Source organism: Elephas maximus, chromosome 6 (assembly GCF_024166365.1).
Source record: "Elephas maximus indicus isolate mEleMax1 chromosome 6, mEleMax1 primary haplotype, whole genome shotgun sequence".
NCBI lineage: Eukaryota > Metazoa > Chordata > Mammalia > Proboscidea > Elephantidae > Elephas > Elephas maximus.
In genome coordinates this window covers 19,894,706-19,912,023 of record NC_064824.1, presented here as the reverse complement: position 1 = coordinate 19,912,023, position 17,318 = coordinate 19,894,706, and the positions used below count along the sequence as shown (strand labels likewise).

Here is a 17,318-nt window from a genome sequence, read left to right as displayed (position 1 = left end):
AAACTGCTAGTTTCTTAAAGCCTAAGCTCAAAAACTGGTACAGGATCATATTAGATAAAGGGAAGGAGACATAGACTCTACCAACCAATGGGAGGAGTGTTGAAAATTTTGTGGACTTGTTTTAAAACTGTCACAATATGTGACCCCAAAGCTTACCTACACTATGAGTCTTTTCATGAATCTTCTCTACGTTTTAAAAGGGAAAGAATGCTATACAGACACCTCATTGTTTTTTTACATCTTTTGATCCATAAATGAATCTTACATCAGCGAGCAGCTGACAAAAGAAAATTCCTGTCTAAGTTGACCTAACCCTAAAATGAAAAACTTGGGTCTAGACTTCACTTAGCAATCACTGCATGGTATAGTCTATCTTATAGTTTAACTTATGCATATATCTCTGTGAAACAACTTCCCTTTCTCTTTATGGTGTTTCCTGCAAATTTTATGCCCACATAATAACTAACAGTTAATTTATTGTGCTTTCTGAACCCAGCCATCTGAGAGTAAGTTGGCATTTGACATGCTCATTGATCACCCAGGTCAGCCCACCTTGATTCTCCAGAGAAGGAGCCAAATATTATTTAGGGTAGAATGGCCTGCTCACTCACACTTCAGACATTGAGATTTTCAAATTAGGGAGGATATTTGATTTTATATTATCTACAACAAGTTCACAAGATCATTCATTCTCTCAAAAAAAACTCTTGATTACTTCTTTGACAAACACAATGTTAAATTTTAAGGTAAATGGTACAAATAATATCAGACTAAGGTAAAAAGAAATGTATATAATTAACTGGAAATTAATGTGATGGCTGGCCTTGTACTAGCATTTATTTAGAGAAGAAGCAGGAAATGAATTTGAACTTATAATGTTATCATATTTATTTCCTGTAAGGCAATTCTGTGCTGTCTTCTTCTAATAGGCATACATGATCAGAATATAAAAGTTTAGTATTTCAATGGTTTGGATTGAATTTTATTCAAGAATAGGGAACAATTCTTTAAAAGTACTTTATTTATACATATAGTTGATAAAATGTTTAAATAATGAAATAAAGGAGATAAAAAGTTGTGTTTACTCCCAAATGCACTTTTACCTGCTTTAATATTTTAATTGCCTACCTCTTATAAGTTATAGAATAACTCAATAATTCAAGCTCCTATTTGCTTCTGATGAATAACAGCATAAAATATGTATATTTACTCATTTTTTAAAAATTGTAGGTCACTTTTAATGGTATTTAGCAATGGAAATTTAGTTTAGAGTCTTTATTTTCCTCCTCGCACCAAAACCTAGTAGGATTCTGTTTTCTTAAATATTAAAAACTTCAAAATAAGCTAAACTTTGTTGTCGTTGTTAGTTGGTGGTTGACTCATGGTGACCCCATGCACAACAGGATCGGACTGTTATAATCCATAGGGTTTTTAATGGTCAATTTTTTTGGAAGTACTTTGCCAGGCCTTTCTTCCTAGTCTGTCTTAGTCTGGAAGCTCCACTGAAATGTATTCAGCATCACAGCAATAGGCCAGCCTCCACTGACAGGCGAGTGTTGACGTGCTTTGGCTGGAAACCAAACCCAGGTCTTCCACACGGAAGGTGAGAATTGTACCACTGAACCATCACTGCCCTCAAATCAAACTTTATATGTGTTAAAATTCCTTTGACCCAAATTCTTCCAGACGGACCTTGATTTATGATCATGGTGGCCATTCTCGCTAATCTAGCATCTGTAATATGAACAGCAATGACGGAAGTTCAGTGATCTCACAGAAACTTTTATTATTTGCACTGATATGTCTCCTTCCGAACCATGGTAGTTGGAATCTTGTGCCCCTCGGGAATTGTTTGTTTTTCCAGACTGGTTAACACATCAGGAATTTGGCTTTATTTAATTATCACTAAACAAATACCCTGACACCTTTTCCGTGGGAATTATCAGGGCTCTAAATTAATTGAACACAGGGGATATAATACCAATGGGAAAAGCCCCAGCAGCTTTTGTTTCCGTTCAGGAAAATGGAGACGTGCAGCTTTTAGGAGAAGAGCCCTGAGTATCAGCCTTCCCCTCACTAGGGCTGCTGAGCCGGCTCCTGGGGTTACTGACCGAGGACCACACAGCCCATGTGGCCATATGAGTTGCCAGCCTGAGCCTCAGAGCTTGTGTTTGGGCAGTTTATCGCGTCTCGAGGGGCATGTGTAACTTGTAATGTTACTTTTTTCCTACTCAGTGCTGGCAGAGTAGCTGACATTCTGTTAGAATGGAAATGCTGGTGGTGGGCAGGCTGAAGCCATGTGCTTGCAGGCTCTAGGTTATGAAGCAGGCAGTCGGGGCTTGGAGTTCACTACCACGGGGTAAAGGAAACAACAGTGCCCCAGTGATACAGGAGAGCCTAACCTGGTCTATTGCTTGAAGCCAGGGGAAGGGGCGAGCCTTCTCACCTTTACACTCCATGAAAGAAAGCTGGAAAACCTCTGCTGACCTGTTGTTGGGGGCTGTGGCTTTGTAGCCAGTTGTGAACAGAGGAAGATGAGAGGACAGTAGCCAGCTTATAATCCAGATGTGAGCCCAGTGACGGAGTATACCATAGCCCCCAAAATAACTGCCTGGCAGAACCCCAATATGCAATTACAAAACCCAGTGTAGATTATGATTTTTTACTCATAATGAACCTGGAATCTGAATTCCGAAACACATGAATAAATCTCATGCTAAGAAAGACAGCCAAAAACCCAACAATCAGAATGTGGTTATATGAAAATAATTTTATACAACAGTTTGAACCACACCAAAAAACCAAATCCAGTGCCGTCAAGTCAATTCTGATTCATAGTGACCCTATACGACAGAGTAGAACTGCCCCATAGAGTTTCCAAGGAGTGCCTGGCGGATTCGAACTGCTGACCCTTTGGTTAACAGCCATAGCACTTAACCACTATTCCACCAGGGTTCCCCAACAGTTTGATAAAGACTTTAAAATAGATACACTTGGGACAGTCAGTGAGATAAAGGCAAACTTCTATTTTAAAATGTCAAGAAATTATAAAACAAAAATAGGTAAAAAATTAAAAAAAGAACAGATGAATAACAAAAAAGTTCAGTTAGAAATCTTAGAAATTAAAAATAGAGCCATTGAACTTTAAAATCTCAAAAGGTCAGATAAACTACATACGCACAGTTGAAGAAAAGATTAACAACTGGGAAGGTAATACGAAGGAATTCACCCAGAATACAGCATACATGTTGCTGTTGAGTAGATTCTGACTCATAGTGACCCTATAGGACGGAGTAGAGCTGCCCCATAAGGTTTCCAAGGAGCAGCTGATGGATTCGAACTGCCAAACTTTTGGTTAGCAGCTGAGCTCTTAACTACTGTGCCACCAGGGCTCTGGATATAGCATATATATATATATATATGTATCATAGAAAGATTTTAAAAAATGGAAGGGAAATTAGGAGATAAGGAAGCTAGGCTGAGAGGCTCAACAAACGTGCAATGAAAGTTCCTTCTAAGAACAAAGGGGATGGCAACATTTGAAGAGTTAATAGCGAGAATTTTCCAGGATTAAAGATAAACAACATGAAGGGAGTGACGTCAGTAAAATGGTAAGGTAGGCAGTTCCATACATCCATCCCCATCAGAACCAACAAACTGTCAGGACCAACTTTGTCAGAATGCTGGAAAACAGTCAAAGGTTCATGGCAACCAAGGGGATGGTGAATGAAGAAAATGACAACTTGAAAACATTCTGGCTTTTAAAACTTTTATTGTGGTAAAATATGTATAATAAAATATTTGGCATTTTAATTATTTTTAAGTGTACAATTCAGTGACATTAATTGCATTCTCCATGTCTTACATTTGGGATATAGGGCAATGGTTGCAAAATATGGAGAATGCAATTAATCTTAATTTCTAGTAAAATAAAATTTTAAAAGCCACAAAGTTTTCATCACTCCAAACAAGAATTTTAGTACCCTTTCAGCAATAACAACCCCATTGTCTTTCCCCCAGCTTCTAGTAACAACTAATGAACTTTGGTCTCTGTGCATTGCAATGATATTTTTAATGTAAGATTCTTGAATGCCTTGGCTCAAAAAAAAAAAAATCTTTTCATGACTGTAGAATTCAGGCAGAATATGAGTATACCCGTACTTCTTTGATTTGAGAGAGGTAAGGGTTTTATTTATAATGAGAATTCGAGTACACTTAATAGCCTTGTTACTCATTGTAAAAATTGTTTACATGTCCAATTGAATTATTAGGCTCATGAAGTTGAGGTAGAGATAAAACACGCATTTTAAAAAGTGAACATGTTATTAAGAAATAAAACATGATTGCTAAATTATATCAGTGATATTCTAAAGCTGGATGTGTGGCTTTTGTCACTGCCTTTGCCTTGTCCTCTCTCAGCCCAGCAGCAGTCTTGAAAATGGCAGCTCACTTTTCCAGTGTGGGACCCTGGTTCTGGAGGGAAGAGGGCAGACCTTAAAAAAAAATACTCAACAATCAATTGTGTTTATCTGTTCTAACCTGTCTTGCGGCTATATGAAGGACTGATACAAGGCACCCATCTCTGTTTTACCTAACTCAGAACCCACTCACAGTGGAAAAGTTGTGGGCATTGCTTGAAAATTCTGTAAGGTAACTGAAAAACCTGCAGCTGCCTGGGGCAAAAGGCCACCTAAAACCTGGGAGGAAAAGCCAAGGAAAGAGTTACTTTGGAAACTCAGAGGATTCAAAAGTGCTTGTGTATGCTGGGGAATGTATAACGCTAAGTGCATGCCCAGGACAGAATGAGTGCTCAGAAAAGACCCGAGAAGATTCTTAGCTTTCACCACTGGCTGGTCTTTAGGCCCAGTGCAAGCAAGGAGTGAAGGCAGAGTTATAAACAGCTGGTTAAGTGTTAAAAGCATATCTTAGCACAGAGCCAATCCGCAAAGACTGGGAGAGGTTTTTGTTTTGTTTAGCTCCTGGTGTTCAAGGAAATCGCTGTCAAAACTCTGAACACAAGCTAAAGGAACAGAGACTTCATTGACCACATTTAAAAGGAATAGTTTTTGAAAAATAGTTTGGAAAAGTCACAAAACAAATAGATGAGTACATCCTTCAAGAACAGCAAACCCTGGAGAAGGGAGAGAATCTGATTTCCAGAGTTACCACATTATAATACCCAAATGTCCAGTTTGCAACAAAAAATTACAAAGCATATAAAGAAATAGGAAGTATAGGCCATTCAGAAGAAAAAAATAAATGGACAGAAATTGTCTCTGAGGAAGCCTAGACATTAGACTTACTAGACAAGAACTTTAAATCAACTATCTTAAATATGCTCAAAGAGCTTTTTAAAAAATGGAAAAAGATCTAAAGAAAACAAGGAGAATAATGTCTCCACAAGTAGAGACTATGAGTAAAGAGATGGAAATTATGAAAAGGAATCAAACAGAAATTTTGGAGCTGAAAAGTGCAATAACTGACATGAAAAATTCACTAGAGAGTCCCAAAAGCAGATTTGAGCAGGCAGAAGAGGGAATCAGCAAACTCAAAGACAGGACCACAGAAATTATTCAGTCTGAGGGGCAGAAAGAAAAATGAATGAAGAATAGTGAACGGAGCCTAAGGGACCTGTGAGGCACCATCAAGCAGATCAATATACGCATTATGGGAATCTGAGGAGGAGAGAGAGTGAAAGGATCAGAAAGCATGTTTGAAGAAATAATGGTCAAAAACTTCCCTAATTTGATGAGGGACACGAACCTATGCGTCTAAATGTTCAATCATCAAAAGTCCAGCAGCCTTCTTTGCAGAAATGGAAAATCCAGTCTTCAAATTTATATGGAACTGTGAGGGGCCCTGAATAACAAAAGCAATCTTGAAAAAGAAGAACTAAGTAGGAAGACTCATTTCCTGATCTCAAATTATGTTACAAAGCTACAGTAATCAAAGCAGTCTGGTACTGGTATAATGATAGACATAAAACTAATGGAATAAAATTGAGAGTGCAGAAGTAAACCTATACCTCTATGGTCAATTGATTTCCCCCATCCAATGGGGGAAGAATAGTTTCTTTAATAAAAGGTACTGGGACAACTGGATTTCCACAAGCAAAAGAATGAGCCTAGACTCATACTTCACATCATATACAAAAACTAACTCAAAATGGGTTAAAGACCTAAATGTAAGAACTGAAAAACATAAAACTCTAAAAAAAAAATATATATATATATATATATGAGTTTTAATATGCTTAATATGCTTCAGGACTTGGTTGTTAACAGTGGATTCTTAGATATAACACTGGATGTATGAGCAACAAAAGACAAAATAGATAAATGGGACTTTATTAAAATAAAAAATTTTAACTCATCCAAGGACTTCATCAAGAAAGTGAAAAGACAACCTACAGACAGAGAGAAAATTTTTAGAAACCATGTATCAGATAAGGGATTAATATCCAGAATATGTAAAGAACTGCTACAACTTAACAACAACCCAAGCAAAAAGTGGCAAAGGACTTGAAGAGACATTTCACAGAAGAAGAAATACAATAAGCACATGAAAAGTTGCTCAATGTCATTAGTCATTAAGGAAATGTAAATTAAAACCACAGTGAGATATTACTTCGCACTCACTAGAATGGGTATGCTCAAAAAAAGAAAACATCAGACAACAGCAGGTGTTGGTGAGGATGTGGAGGAACAGAAACCTTCAACTATTGCCACTGGATTGTAAAATAGTACAGCTGCTACAGAAAACAGTATGGCAGTTCCTCAAAATGTTAAACATAGAATTACCACATGATCCAGCAATTCCACTACTAGATCTGTACCCAAAAGAATAGAAGGCAGGAATATAAACAGATACTTGTACACTAATGTTCACTGCAGCACTATTCACAATAGCCAAAAAGTGGAAACAACCTAAATGTCCATCAACAGATGAATGTATAAACAAAATGTGGTGCATACATACAATGGAATATTACTCACCCAAAGTGAGAAATGAAGCCTTGTTACATGCTACAACGTGGATGAACTTTAAAAAAGTTATGCTGAGTTAAATAAGTCAGTCATAAAAGGACAAATATTGTACGATCCCACTTCTATGAAATACTTAGAATAGGCAAATGTATAGAGACCAGATTTAATCAGTGGTTATCAGAAGTGGGCAGGAGGGAGGGGGAAAGGGGAACTCAATGTTCCGGGACACTGGGCTTCTGTTAAGGGTGATGGAAAATTTTAAGAACTGATAAGGGTGATGGTTGAACAATATGATGAACATAACGTCTCTAAACTGTACATGTGGAGATTGTTGAAACAGCAAATGTTTTGTTACATATATATTGACCACAATAAAAAATAAAGAGAGGTCTCAAGTCAATAACCTATCTGTACACCTTAAAGAACTAGAAATAGAAGAGCAACCTAAATCCAAAGCTAGCAGAAAATATTAAAGACAGGAACAGAGTTAAATGAAATAGAAAAGTAATAGAGAGAATCAACAAAACCAAAGTTGATTCTTTGAAAAGATCAGTAGAATTGAAAAAACTTTAGCCAGATTGACTAAGAAAGAGGGAAGACTCAAATTACTAAAATAAGAAATGAAAGAGAAGACATTACTATCAAGATAAAATGAATTATGAGAGATTATGAACAACTGTACACCAACAATTGGATAACCTACACAAAATGGACAAATTCCTAGAAACATACCAACTACCAAAACTGACTCAAGAAGAAATAGAAAATCTGAATAGACCAGTAAGGAGATTGAATCAGTAATCAAAATCCTCTAAACAAACAAACAAAAAGTCCAGAACCAGATGGCTTCATTGGTGAATTCTATCAAACATTTAATGAAGAATTAACGCTGGTCCTTCTCAAACTCTTCCAAAAATAGATGAAGAGGGAACACTTCCTAACTTATTCTGTGAGGCTGGCATTATCCTGATACCAAAACCAGACAAAGACACTACCAGAAAAGGAAATCACAGCTAGTATTTTTTATTAATATAGATGTAAAAATCCTCAACAAAATACTGACAAACCAAGTCCAATAGCATATTACAAGGATCATACACCATGATCAAGTGAGTTTTATCCCAGGAATGCAAGGGTGGTTCAACATAAGAAAACCAGTCAATGCAATACATCACATTAATAGAAAAATCCATCCTAAAATTTATATGGAATTTCAGGGAACCCCTGAATAGCCAAAACAATCTTGAAAAGGAAGAACAAAGTTGGAGGATTCACACATTCCAGTTTCAAAATTTACTACCAAGCTACGGTAATTAAAACAGTGTGGTACTGGCATAAAGATAGATCAGTGAAATAGAGTCGAGAGCCAGAAAATAAACCCTTATGTCTATGATCAATTGATATTTGATAAGGGTGTCAAGACCATTCAATGGGGAAAGAACATTCTCTCCAAGAAATGGTGCTGGGAAATCTGAATATCCACATTTTTAAAGAAGCAGGTTGGACACTTTACACCATATACAAAAATTGATCAAAGACAGAAATTTAAAATGGATCAAAGACCTAAATTTAAGAACTAAAACTATAAAACTCAGAAGAAAACATAGGAGCAAATCTTCATGACCTTGGATTTGGCATTGTGTTCTTAATAATGACACCAAAAATATAGGCAACAAAATTAGAAATAGATAATTGCACTGCAAAGTTAAAGGGGAAGAAACTGGCTGGTGGCCAGAGAAGAAGGGAGGAGCTCACTCATGTCCACAAACTCTAGCTATCTTGGCCTTGGCCTAATAGACAGGACATTACAAAAAGCATGGCGGACTCTCTGAGAGATGCAATTGCTACAGCAGCTCCTGTGGTGCTGGATACGACAACCTCACGCTTACTTAGAAGGCTTGCCTTGTCTTCGGATGAGAGAACATCTGACCAAATAAAGAATTTCTGTTGTTAGCTGCTGTCGAGTCAGCCCCTGACTCATGGCGACCCCACACACAATGGAACCAGTCCTGTGCCATCCCCATGATTGGCTGTGGGTTGGATCGTTGTGATCCATAGGGTTTTCATTAGCTGATTTTTGGACGTAGATTGCCAGGCCTTTCTTCCTAGTCCATCTGAGTCTGGAAGCTCTGCTGAAAGCTGTTCAGCATCATAGGAACAGGCAAGCCTCCACCGACAGACAGGTGGTGCCTGTGTATGAGGTGCATTGGCCAGGAATTGAACCTGGGTCTCTCGCATGGAAGCTGAGAATTCTACCACTGAACCAACACTGCTTCATGAAGAGTTTCTAGCATATTTAAACCAAACACATCCCAAATTGAGGTTCTTCAACACTGTCTAGTTCCTGGTTCTGTGAAGGCCAGGGGCTTCCCAGACTTTCTGTGTTGTTGTTGTGGTTAGGTGCCGTCCAGTCGGTTCCGACTCATAGCGTCCCTATATGTACAACAGAATGAGACACTGCCCTGTCCTGCACCATCCTCACAATCCTTGTTATGCTAGAGCCCGTTGTTGCAGCCACTGGGGTCAGTCCATCTTGTTGAAAGTCTTCCTCTTTTTCTCTGACTCTCTATTTTACAAAGCATGATGTCCTTTTCCAGGGACTGATCCTTCCTGATAACATGTTCAAAGTATGTGAGATGTAGTCTCATCATCTTTGCTTCTAAGGAGCATTCTGGCTGTACCTCTTCTAAGGCAGATTTGTCCATTCTTTTGGCAATCCACAATATATTCAATGTTCTTTGCCAACACCATAATTCAAAGGCATCAATTCCTCTTCTGTCTTCCTTATTCATTGTCCAGCTTTCACATGCATATGAGGCGATTGAAAACACCATGGCTTGGGCCAGACGCACCTTAGTCTTCAAGTTGTCGTCTTTGCTTTTTAACACCTTGAAGAGGTCTTTTGCAGCAGATTTGCCCAATGCAATGCGTCGTTTGATTTCTTTACTGCTGCTTCCATGGGTGTTGATTTGTGGATCCAAGTGAAATAAAATCCTTGACAACTTTGATCTTTTCTCCGTTTATCCTTATGTTGCTTATTGGTCCAGTGGTGAGGATTTTTGTTTTCTTTATGTTGAGGTATAATGCATACTCAAGGCTGTGGTCTTTGATCTTCATCAGTAAGTACTTCAAGTCCTCTTCACTTTCAGCAAGCAAAGTTGTTTCATCTGTAAAGCAGGTTGTTAACAAGTCTTCCTCCAATCCTGATGCCCCGTTCTTCTTCATATAGTCCAGCTTCTCAGATTATTTGCTCAGCATACAGATTGAATAAGTATGGTGAAAGGTAACAACCCTGACGCACACTTTTCCTGACTTTAAACCATGCAGTATTCCCTTGTTCTGTTCAAACAACTGCCTCTTGAGCTATGTACAGGTTCCTCATGAGCACAATTAAACGTTCTGGAATTCCCATTCTTCACAATGTTATCCATAATTTGTTATGATTCATACAGTGGAATGCCTTTGCATAATCAATAAAACAGAGGTAAACATCTTTCTGGTATTCTCTGCTTTCAGCCAGGATCCATCTGACATCAGCAGTGATATCCCTGGCTCCACATCCTCTTCTGAATCTGGCTTGAATTTTTGGTAGTTCCTTGTTGATGCACTGCTGCAGATACTTTTGAATGACCTTCAGCAAAATTTTACTTTCATGTGATATTAATGATATTGTTCAATAATATCCACATTCGGTTGGATTACATTTCTTGGGAATAGGCATAAATATGGATCTCTTCCAGTTGGTTGGCCAGGTAGCCAAATCTTACAGATTTCTTGGCATAGACAAATGAGCTCTTCCAGCACTGCATTTGTTTGTTGAAACATCTCACTTGGTATTCTGTCAGTTCCTGGAGCCTTGTTTTTTGCCAGCACCTTCAGTGCAGCTTCGTTCTCTTCGGTACCAGCGATTCCTAATCATATGCTACCTTATGAAATTACTGGACATCAACCAATTCTTTTTGGTACAGTGACTGTGTATTCCTACCACCTTGTTTTGATGCTTCCTGTGTTGTTTACTATTTTCCTTGTAGAATCCTTCAGTGTTGCAATTCGAGGCTTGAATTTTTCTTCAGTTCTTTCAACTTGAGAAATGACAAGCATGTCCTTCCCCTTTGGTTTTCTAACACCAGTCTTTGTACATGGCATTATAATACTCTGTCTTCTCGAGCCACTTTTTGAAATCTGCTCAGCTCTTTTACTTCATCATTTCTTCCATTTGCTTTAGCTACTTGATATTCAAGAGCAAGTTTTAGAGTATCTTCTGACACCCATTTTAGTCTTTTCTTTCTTTCCTGTCTTTTTAATGACCTCTTGCTTTCTTCACGTATGATGTCCATGATGTCATTCCACAACTTGTCAGGTCTTCAATCAGTAGTGTTTGACGCATTAAATCTATTCTTGAGATGGTCTCTAAATTCAGGCGGGATATACTCAAGGTCATACTTTGGCTCTGCTGGCCTTGTTCTAATTTTCTTCAATTTTAACTTGAACTTGCATATGAGCAGTTGATAGTCTGTTCGACGGTCGGCCCCTGGCCTTGTTCTGACTGATGATATTGAGCTTTTCCATCGTCTCTTTCCACAGATGTAGATGATTTGATTCCTGTGTATTCCATCTGGTTAGGTCCATGTGTATAGTCGCCGTTTACATTTTGAAAAAAGGTGTTTGCAATGAAGAAGTCGTTGGTCTTGCAAAATTCTATCCTGCGATCTCCGGAATCGTTTTGATCATCAAGGCCGTATTTCCCAACTACTGATCCTTCCTTGTTTCCAACTTTTGCATTCCAATCACCAGTAATTATCAACATGTACTGATTGCATGTTCGATCAATTTCAGACTGCAGAAGTTGGTAAAAATCTTCGATTTCTTCATCTTTGGCATTAGTGGTTGGTGCATAAATTTAATTAATAGTGATACTAACTGCTCTTCCTTCTAGGCATATGGATATTTTCTTTTCACTGACAGGATCGTACTTAAGGGTGGATCTTGAAATGTTCTTTTTGATGATGAGTGAAACACCATTTCTCTTCAAACTGTCATTCCCAGCATAATAGACCACATGACTGTCCAATTCAAAATGGCCAATACAAGTCCATTTCAGCTCACTAATTTTTTTTTAATGCCTAGGATATCAATGTTTATGTGTTCCATTTCATTTTTGACAATTTCCATTTTTCCTAGATTCATACTTTGTACATTCCATGTTCCGGTTATTAATGAATGCTTGAAGCTGTTTATTCTCATTTTGAGTCATACCACTCAGCAAATGAAAGTCCTGAAAACTTGACTCCATCCAAGTCATCAAGGTCGACTCTACTCTGAGGAGGCAGCTCTTCTCTAGTCATCTTTCGAGTGCCTTCCAATCTGGGGGGCTCATCTTCCGGCACTGTATCAGACAGTGTTCACTGCTATTCATAAGGTTTTCACCAGCTAATTCTTTTCAGAAGTAGACTGCCAGGTGCTTCTTCCCAGTCTGTCTTAGTCAGGAAGTTCAGCTGAAATGTGTACACCATGGGTGACCCTGCTGGTATTTGAATACGGGTGGCATAGCTTCCAGCATCACAGCAACATGCAAGCCCCCACGGTACGACAAACTGACAGACGCACCAGGGGGACTTTCTGTAAGTCCTGTTTATTCAGTGTTTCCTGGGCTCCCCAAGGCCTACTTGCATGGAAGAGATTGCCTTTTTGCTATCACTGTGAATAGCCATAGAATAAACCTAACAGTATCAAGAGGCAACAAGGACAATGGTTAAGAGTTGACACCAAAGACAGTCAACCTGCATTAAATCATGGTCTGCCACTAAGTAACCAACTGTGTCACCTTGGGCAAAACACTTAACCCCCCTGGTGCTTCAGTTTCCTCTTCTGTAAATGGGGATAATCAGAGTACCAACCTCATAGGGTTGCTGTGCGGATTAAATTAGTTAGTACGGGGAAATGCTCAGACTAGTTCCTAGTGAGTGTTGGCTGTCACTGTTGTAGTTTATCATGTAACTTAAGTTACCAAAAGAGCCGGTTATAAAGAAAAGTAATATTTTTCACTTTTTCCGTTTTTGTTTTGCAGCAAGAGTTACGTTATTCCTTTGCAGTGCAGCTGCCCTGTGGATTTTGAGTTTCACATGACTTTGATTCAGGCACATCAAGCCTTTACTATTGAGCCAACATCAGGTAAGGAGAGTCACAATTTCAAATTTCTGATTCCGTTAGGGGTCTCAGATCAAACAGAGGGTTTGGAAAGGAGACGGTCTCAAGTTCTCAGATAAAATAAGGAACATTTGAAGGTATTATTTTAAAATGTAACATTTAACGAACTTTACATATTTGACATAATATAAATTTTATTCAGACCCTTGAGAATAAGGACATGTTTGTATTATTTGTATCATACATGTACTTTAAGTAATGTCCAGGTATGTCTGTCCCAAGATTAAAACCTGAAGCCAGAAATGAATCCGTTCTATTCTAATTTTTTGCGCCTTGTACAGCCTTGGTTTTATATTCTTCTTTCAACTCAATTTCAAATAAAATGGGAATATTATTTCTTCCCAAGTTTTCAGAATCTTTGTGCAGGGCTTAATGACTTTGTCTCACGTGTCGTGTGAACAGTCTGTGTTTGCATGCCCCAGAGCACAGAGATCCCAGTGCTGCTCAGGACAGTTGAAAGTGACAGTTTTCCCCTAAAGTGGTTTCAGCCTCTTGATGTTTAGGTTTGGGATTTAACTTCTCTCCACAGTGGCCTCCACTGAACTCTAAAATAGTTGTTTTCATTTTTCTGGGTATTTATCCATTTATTTACAACTCTTTCATCATTGCAAATGAGTATTTTGTCCATCGAATGCATGTTCAAAGAAGAAACTTTAAATTAATTTTATTATGAAATGTATATAGGTTTTTCTAGAGCACCAGGAGCCATTCTGAAGTTTTTGAAATATAAGGTAACTGCTATCTATATTGTATAAAACAGGACTTGTTTTTCTTTCTAGTGACAAGAGATTTATTATTTTTAGCTGTTTGGGCCTTCAAAATAAGAGAAAATAAGTAGTTACTAAAATTATGCTAAGCAAGATAATATTTCCGATTAAGCACAGGTAATAACTTTTTTTTTTTAATAAAAGGAGCCCTGGTGGGTTGCTATGAGTTGGAATCAACTCGACGGCACTGGGTTTTGGGTCTGGTGGCACAGTAGTAAAGCACTCGGCTGTGAACTGAAAGGTCAGCAGTTCGAACCCACCAGATGCTCTGCGGGAGAAAGATGTGGCAGCCTGTTTCCATAAAAATTTTTAGCCTTGGAAACCATATGGGGCAGTGTACTCTGTCCTGCCTAGTCGCTGTGAGTCAGAATCGGCAATGGGTTTGTTTGTTTGTTTTTATATTCCAACTCATAGCAACCGTACAGGAAAGAGTAGAACTGCCCCACCGAGTTTCCAAGGAGCGCCTGCTGGATTCGAACTGCCAGCCTTTTGGTTAGCAGGTATAGCTCTTAACCACTACGACATCAGAGATCCTGTTTTTATGTATAGGTAATGTTCTCACAATAGACATTTTGTGTTGAGATTGAAATAATCTAGACTTTGAGAGCCTGAACTAAACTGGTGTCAGTGGCAAGGAAAAGAAATGGAGATCTGGAGAGCTAGCTGGGGATTCTTATGACCTGGCCATAAATCTCTGGAAAATGTGTCCCAAGATACAGAATATCAATCTACAAAAGGAATTTTGAAACACAACTTTTCAAGACCTGAGGACTACATAGATAAGCAAATATAATGCCGAGCATAGTTCAGTTCCCCTTACATGTAAAACACTTTAAAAAAAATTATGCAGGCCTTTTCTTTTTTTTTTTCCCCAGGGTCTCAAATTATAAATTGTACAGCCACACAATTCAGACAAGCACATGATACATGAAATACTTTGGTTTGCTCCACCTGATGATAGGCTTTTCTGGTTGTTCTAGTGCCTTGTTGCATGTTTTTTTAAATTCTGTCTTTAAAGTGAAAGTAAATTGAATATACTAGTTTAGAGTCCAGAGAGAAGTGAGAGCTGGGGGCATCACAATTAGGGATCACCTGGGTTCTGATGGGTAAGGTCATCCAGGGAGTGAGTGTGGATAGAGAAGAAAAGTGGGCTGAGGACAAGCCTGGAGTGCTCAGACACTCAGAGGACAGCAAGAGGAAGGGGGTCCAGGAATAGGAACCAAGATGGAGTAACCAGTGAGCAGGAGAAAACAGGAGACTGTGGTGGCCTGGGAATATGAGAAGATGTGAACGAATGAATGATGAATGAACGAATAAAGGAGAGCCAGGGCTCTCGAATTTGCTATTTGGAATGATCTGCGTTGTGTGTATGGTGTTGCTAAAATGACTTTACAAGCTGTTTTAATAGGCTGGACCCTTCAGACTCCTGGTAGCTATTTGCTGAGGCTTTGTCCATTCTTCAGTCCACCAGTCTCAGGAATTTTCTTGGTTTCCCGCTTTGTTTATGTATCAGTGTGTCTTTGACTGTTCTGTGTTTGAGGCTGTAGAATTTAGTGATGACTTTTAGCCACCTCCAGGAGAAACACCTAGGCTGCTCAGACAGTGGATCAGCGTGGGCTGGCAGATAACCAGCTGGGCTGTGCCCTTCCTGGCTGTCCTGACTTGCTGGGGAGTCTAGCCTGACTCATATGCCTTAGAGTTGGACAGCAGCAGGTCGCAGTAAGGCATTACTAGCTCCGTTTTACAAAATTGGGTCCCAAGACAAAGAACCTTGAGCTAATTTTACAGAGCTAGAGGTGTATTTATAGACAGCATCTCTGGCATGTCTTTAGTAACGATTGTCTCAAAGACTTGTGGAGACATCTGTAGTTCATCAGGCCATGAAACCATGCCTTCTTTAGGAGCTAGAAGCATCATATGTCCATGCCTTTTGGAAATTTTGTGGCCAGGCTTGACAAATGAACAAGTGTCAATAAAATCAATTCCATTTTCAAGATAGTAATTGGATATCATGCCCTCAACTGTAACTAAGCTGGCCATCTGCCCACTAGGCATCCTTAAGATGCAGGTTTGCATTGTAGCCGTCAACAGCTGGATCTGCTGGTGGAGCCAGAATTATCCCGCGCTCAGGAAAAACTAGTAACAGGTTTTGTGACCTTCCTTGTACTGCTGACAAGAAATAACATAAAATTAGAACATCAGGAAAACTGTTGTTATTATTGGGAGAGCCAGCAATACATGACTTTGCTCAGATCTTAGTATTGGAGACCAGCCAAATGCTGTAAAAAAATTGTTGAACTTGTTTACCTGTGACCACTTTGAAATCCTGGACGTTTGCTTAGTGTCACATCCACTAAGGAGGAATGCACCGATTTATATAACTGGTGAATCGTAACACAGAAGGACTTGTTATGCGAGGGCTCCTGGGGGCTATATGCCCAGAGTTCTTGTATGAAGTTTCAATATTTTCATTTTCTCTCATTTTTTTAATTATGAGGAATATATAAGCCATTTACAAGTAATTTTATATCTTGCCTTTCTTTTAAAATAAAAAGTTCTTATAACTTTATGTTGATTTGGGGGTAAGGCCAGTGCCTCTGCCCTGGCCTTGACCTTAGATTCTTTTTACTGTAGGCAGTACCCGTAGGCCCAGGGCCACCAATCCAGCAGGCAGCACATCCAGGCAAAAAACAAGCTCCTTCCCCCAGAATGAGGACCAGGGTGCCCTGGACACTGCACCCTGCATATCGAGGCTCAAGGCACCTTCATGCACCTTTGTGCCCCGGGTGGCTGGTCTGGACCTGAGCTCTTGTCTGATCACGTTGTCTCAGCTGGACTCCTTCTTACTCCTGGCAAGCCCTGCCACTGTGCTGCTGCCCACACCTCAAAATTTAGATTTCTGAAGGAAAGTTCCCTTTTTTGCCTCTTTCTTCTCCAAAGGCCTCTTGGCACCTGGTGGAGGTATTTTATCACCGTGCTCCAAAGCTAGTGCAACAACCCTCACCTGCAGGGACCAGCAGCCTCCAGGAGGCCAGGCAGAGCCAGGCAAGAATGGGGGATGGTTGTCACTGCTTTTCCTGCCCTCATCTCCATACACCTGCAGAGGGGTGAGACAGAAGACCCTCAGAGCCCCGCACAGACTGTGCAGGGGACGGATCACCATTATCAAGGGATAGTAAACACTTAACAAAAGGGACTCTGTGACCTTTGGATCCCCAGCACACAAAGCAGGACCCATAAAATGCTTATTGGTGAATAGCCTCATCACAGCAAAGGTCTACCGATTGTATGACTATGTAGAGAAACGGGGACATACAGATATATCATTGCCAAGGATCACTTAAAGCAAGTGATAGAA

At 39.3% G+C, this 17,318-nt stretch overlaps 1 protein-coding gene across 6 annotated transcripts in view; it reads left to right on the top strand.

Annotated features, from left to right (window-relative positions):
- CFAP221 (cilia and flagella associated protein 221) overlaps positions 1–17,318 on the top strand; it is a 147,219-nt gene that overhangs the window by 54,304 nt on the left and 75,597 nt on the right. For all 6 annotated transcript variants that reach the window (XM_049889160.1, XM_049889161.1, XM_049889162.1 and 3 more), the window contains exon 7: positions 13,054–13,157. In XM_049889160.1, the coding sequence (XP_049745117.1) occupies positions 13,054–13,157 (104 nt within the window). The remainder of the gene's footprint in view (positions 1–13,053; positions 13,158–17,318) is intronic.